At 38.8% G+C, this 5,796-nt stretch overlaps 2 protein-coding genes across 2 annotated transcripts in view; both read left to right on the top strand.

Annotated features, from left to right (window-relative positions):
- The first annotated feature begins 1,686 nt into the window (after positions 1-1,686).
- The window catches only part of LOC135099841 (uncharacterized), a 106,239-nt gene continuing 102,129 nt past the window's right edge, over positions 1,687-5,796 (top strand). Inside the window, exon 1 of the mRNA XM_064002436.1 lies at positions 1,687-1,808. The gene's annotated coding sequence lies outside the window, so the exon portion shown is untranslated. The remainder of the gene's footprint in view (positions 1,809-5,796) is intronic.
- The window catches only part of LOC135100145 (putative nuclease HARBI1), a 32,176-nt gene continuing 29,823 nt past the window's right edge, over positions 3,444-5,796 (top strand). Inside the window, exon 1 of the mRNA XM_064003110.1 lies at positions 3,444-3,535. Coding sequence (XP_063859180.1) covers positions 3,444-3,535 — 92 coding nt within the window. The remainder of the gene's footprint in view (positions 3,536-5,796) is intronic.

Genomic DNA, 5,796 nt, shown 5'->3' with positions numbered 1-5,796 from the left:
CTGGTTCATCACTCAGCCATCACTGGAGGCTACTGAAAATAATGACTATTTTCAGGGGCCACTTATCATTGCTTGGTCAGTGCAGTATTATTCATGTGGTGATGGGGATTCTTAGGTACAGGGGCAATTTGTTCAGAGGTGCCTGAGTATCTTTAATTAAATAACTGGCAACTGGTATCAAACTTACCTCAAGTTTGGATAAGTCCAGTTGTGGTAAGCACTTGTGGATTTGTCTGGATGGTATGGTGGTCCTACCTAAGGGTTTTCAGAGATGTACATTCCATGATGTTTCTATCTATCTATCTATCTGTATACCAGGCCAGCAATCCCATACAGGGTAGTTCAGACAAAGCACCCCACACCCACACACACACACCGTTCGCACTCTTAGGCACCTGGTGTAAAGGCTCTTGTGGTCTTGTGGACCACTGTACTATACCATAGGAGCTTAAGCATAGCACATGATGTTTCTACCTGATGTAAATACCTAGATTATCTAAGGCACTTTTGTGACTTGTTGTAGTTGGTAAAAAATTACTTGGTATTCATAGTGAACATGTTATGGGCAGCCTTAGTGTGAAAATTGCCAGCTTTGGTTCTGGTTCATTCAGATGATTCAGCCAAGCCAATCACTGAAGTACTGGTTGCTGCTTAACCATGGCATGAAACCATGTAACGTAGACTTGCTTGGCTCACCTGGTGCAGTAGGTATATTTTCCAGGAGTCTTCTTTAAGCGGTTGACTGTTGCCTTGTAAAATAGTCTTCACATTAAGGACACAGTGAAAGGGTATGGAATGAAAGGCAAAGGGCAAAGATACAAGAAGTTGAGTTACTTGAGAATTGTAAAGTATGCAGGATGAAAACAATGAAATGAAGTATAGAGGATTGAATGATAAGTGGAGTGTCTGAGATCAAAATAATGTAGTACCTTAAGTTGGTTTAACCATTCAGAAAGAATGGTAGAAAATGAAAGGTGATTGTTTAAATGAGTGTCAAATGTTGTGAGTGCATGAGTGATAGAAAAATATTTGAATTTGTGGGAGAAAAGCATGAGAGCATCCAAGAGTGATTGCAAGCTAAGGACGGTAATAAATGGAGATCCTGTTGCCGCTATGCCGTGGGGGAGTTCTTAGCAGTAGACATGAGAGAGAGAGAGAGAGAGAGAGAGAGAGAGAGAGGGGTATCCATTGAATTACACTGAGATTGGCAGTGGATTGACAATGTAAAAGAAATATTATATATATATATATATATATATATATATATATATATATATATATATATATATATATATATATATATATATATATATATATATATATATATATATATATGGATTCTATACTCCAGTTACCATGGAAATTGTATATCATTGAAATACTACGAAGCAGTAACAAAACTGAACTGCGTTTATCTATACTATTATGCCAAGGTTATATCATGTCATGCATAAGGAATTTGGACACAGGTAGTTATTTAAAAGTGGCGCCAGGAAAAGAACTAAAGTTTTATTACAGAATTGAAGATGTTTTGCTTATATTTTTATTTAAGGATGTATAAGATACAATATAATTTATACATTTGCATGCCTTGATAGTTTCCTATAATATCTAGAATTTTTCAATGTATAGATGATCATTTGACACCAGAGTCCTGACGCCGCGCGCGGGCTGCCAGTGACGTTTGCATCAAAACAAAGTGAGTGTGAGGTGTGACAGCTTCGAATGTTTACATGAATTTCTCCATACGCAGCAGAAGTTAAACATGGAGAACCTGCCCCTGAGTAACGAGGAGTATCCCCTGAGTGGTATGTACAACCATTGCTGTTGTTACTCCCTGTGTAATACACACGAGCCTGACAAAGACCAGTGTTTACAATGAATACCCTCTTTGCCTTCCTTATGACTTTGTTAGCAACGCGGAAACCATCCATGTGAAGAGACTGCGCGGATGGTTGACGTGTTTAGTGACGCATATTTGTGCATGTTAGATACTAGGATGCGATGAGTCTATCTGGTGTGTCAGTTCCAGATGAGTTCAAGGAGAGAGGATAGCCAGGGACGGGTATTGGTGGGTGAGATGACGGGTTCTGCTTGGCTGGCGAGGGAAGGCGAGGGAAGGGTGACGTTTTCCTCGCCTTCCTGTTGCCTACCTATTGCTCTCTCTCTCTCTCTCTCTCTCTCTCTCTCTCTCTCTCTCTCTCTCTCTCTCTCTCTCTCTCTCTCTCTCTGTATGTATAAATGAATACGAACGGTAATGATAAGATACAGATGAGTAAAGTTACATATCTTTTTATCATAAGCGTTTGACATGACATTTGAAATCTACCGTGACAGTAAACGTCTTAAGACAACACAAGGTAGTTATACCTGTTTGGCAAACTACAAAACTGTTACAGAAGAAACAATTAAATCCACAGCTTTTTATGACCTTTTTCTTGTTGTGATCGTTCTTTGTTGATATTCAGAGCCCTGTAAAAAATGTTTGCATGGACACGAGAGAGAGAGAGAGAGAGAGAGAGAGAGAGAGAGAGAGAGAGAGAGAGAGAGAGAGAGAGAGAGAGAATAGTAAGATAATTTTATCTGTTCGAGGCTACAAAACTATTCAGTAAGGGATGTAGCTTAAGTATAAAAAAAAGTTGTAGGAAATTATGGGAGAAATTGTCATGTAGTGGAAAGGTTTAAGAGAAGCAGGAAAGATGACGATGTAGAGCATCATATTGACAACACACTGGATTGTTCCCATTGCCACCTCACGTGTGTAGGACGCCTAAACTATGTATCCTCGATTTTGATACAGGTCAGGTTGGGGAATAAGGTGTTCATCCAGTATTGATACAGAATTGCAAGCACCTTGCTCCGGCAGACGAAAGTATGATCTGCCAAGTAACGTTGCGTACTTTGTTGTATTAGATGTCTTTACATTGTTATTAGTACTTTTTTTTTTTTTTTTTATTCACGGGAAAGATTTCGTTGGCTGCACATGATAGGTAGGTTAAGTTAGGTTAGGCAAAAACAACAGATTTTGACGATAATGACGAAAATAAGTATGGAATGCAAGATTAAAGACATGAACACAAGGGAAGCTGCAAGAAGCCACCAGGACTTCATACACGTGGCAGTCCCTGTATGAACCATGCCTACCTGTTTTCATCTATCATCCGCATCCATAAATGTATTTAGTCTGCCTCCCTCTCCCACCAAAAAAAAAAAAAAAAAAAAAAAAGAAAAGAAAAAAAAAAAATATATATATATATATATATATATATATATATATATATATATATATATATATATATATATATATATATATATATATATATATATATATATATATATATATATATATATATATATATACATATAATAGTTTAATCACTCAGGGAGAGACAAGCGTAATTCTTTAGATATTCCGTTCATCCAGCTTGGCGAATTGTTCGGTCATGCACTTGGAAATACCTGGGGACATCACCCTCAGCTTTGTGTACTGTACTGAGTGTGACGGGGATCTGGCTGCCATGTACTCAAGAACAAAGTGACAGATAATCGTCTAGGCAACACATACCCGTCGTCACTTTAATATGGTACTTGCTGCATCACTGTGTCACCTGAGTCTGAAACACACACACACACACACACACACACACACACACACACACACACACACACACACACACAGACTGAATGACATGACATCACTCACGCAGTCCTCTCACACTCACTCGCCCATACTCCGCCCCCTTGCCTGCCTGCTGACGTGGGATGCCTGTCTTTGTATATGTAACTGAGCGACGACCCAGCGCGAGAATTCAGCGGACGTGAGCGAACGCACGTGGCCAGGCTTTCCGCGACCTCAGTCAACTTGCCGCGGGTCCAGCTGGGGGTGCCAAGCCTTTAAAAACAGCAGTGTGATCGAAGCGGCGGACTATTTGCAGCCTCCTTGCACGTGTTCCGGTGCGGCAAATAGCAGTGAGGGAATGGCGCTATTATTTTTACCATTATTTCATTTATTTATTTATTTATTTATGGGTGAGATTCTTGTTTGTAGGCGTCGTGCGTTTTTTTTTTTTTTTAATGGTATTTTATTGGTAAGGTGTGTGAGTTTTATGCATTGGTTCTCATCCGTTGTTTAGTGTGTGCTTATGTTTTATTATTATTATCATCATCATCATCATCATCATCATCATCATCATCATCATTATCATTATACTACTACTACTACTACCCCCACCACCACCACCACCACCATCATTACCACTATTACTATACTTCTATTACTGTAGTTCGTATTATATTGGTGAATAGAAATGTACGTAAGTGGCATAGTTGTGTGTCTTCCTATTTCTTCATGCTAAAAGCCCACATCCACATGTTTCCTAGAAGACGAGTGCACTAGGGAATTGAAATCTCTCTCTCTCTCTCTCTCTCTCTCTCTCTCTCTCTCTCTCTCTCTCTCTCTCTCTCTCTCTCTCTCTCTCTCTCTCTCTCTCTCCAAATAAAGTGACTGTAACGGAGCCACATCGTCACACACACACACACACACACACACACACACACACACACACACACGAATCACCTTGGTAAAAAAAAAATGTCACATCCATAACGACATTTGTTGGAAGAGAACGAAGAAGAGAAGGAGGAGGAAGAAGAGGAGGAGGAGGAGGAGGAGTATAGAAGAGTTAAGAGGATAAATTGGAGAAAGAGAAAATTATGTATAGCAACAAAGGTCAGAAGAAGGTGGAGGAGGAGGAGGAAGAGGAGACCAAACAAAACTATGAGGAGAATGCAACGTGGTATGAAATAAAATGAGAAATGAAGGAGGAGGAGGAGGAGGAGGAGGAGGAGGAGGAGGAGGAGGACGAGGACGAGGACGAGGAGCAAAAGACGAAACAAACCGATGAAGATAATAGTGTCATAGACCGCAAGGAGCAGGAAAGAAAAAAAAATCAAAACAATACCACGAATATGAGAAACACACACACACACACACACACACACACACACACACACACACACACACACACACACACACACACACACACACACGAGAAAATGTATACGTGCGAGTCCTCAGCTGACAACGTCTCCTCCTCCTCCTCCTCCTCCTCCTCCTCCTCCTCCTCCTCGAAATTGGTAATCCAGTGGACATTTCGAACTTTCTCAATGTTTGTATAGCGTTCAGTGTGTCACGTACTACTTGTGTGTGTGTGTGTGTGTGTGTGTGTGTGTGTGTGTGTGTGTGTGTGTGTGTGTGTGTGTGTGTGTGTGTGTGTGTGTGTGTGTGTGTGTGTATGTGTGTGCTTTGATTAGTCAGCGTGTCTGTTTTTGTTATATATTTACTTATTTTTCTTATTTCATTGTGTATTATTTGTGTTTGTTTATTTTTTAAATTAAGTTTTCCTTTTCCGCTTGCTTGCTTGTTTATTTATTTTTTTTCTGTCCCGGTTTTTTCATTGTCTTGCTTTGTCTATCTATCGTTATTTCTCTCTATTTTCTCGTTTATATATATATATATATATATATATATATATATATATATATATATATATATATATATATATATATATATATATATATATATATATATATATATATATATATAAAAAAATGTTTTTTTTTTTTGGAGGTTTATCTGTACTTTCTTCATCTGTCTTTGTTTCTACGTTTACTTATAACGTAATTATTTTAATTAACTTTACTTTTACTTGTGTTATATGCATACCTTCTTACCTGCCATATGTTTATTGATACATCTGTGTATGATCTGTCTGTCTATCTCTCTTCTTTGGTATA

Source organism: Scylla paramamosain, chromosome 4 (assembly GCF_035594125.1).
Source record: "Scylla paramamosain isolate STU-SP2022 chromosome 4, ASM3559412v1, whole genome shotgun sequence".
NCBI classification, from domain to species: Eukaryota; Metazoa; Arthropoda; class Malacostraca; order Decapoda; family Portunidae; genus Scylla; species Scylla paramamosain.
The sequence above is the reverse complement of the archived record's forward strand: the minus strand, read 5'-3'. Positions and strand labels throughout refer to the sequence as shown.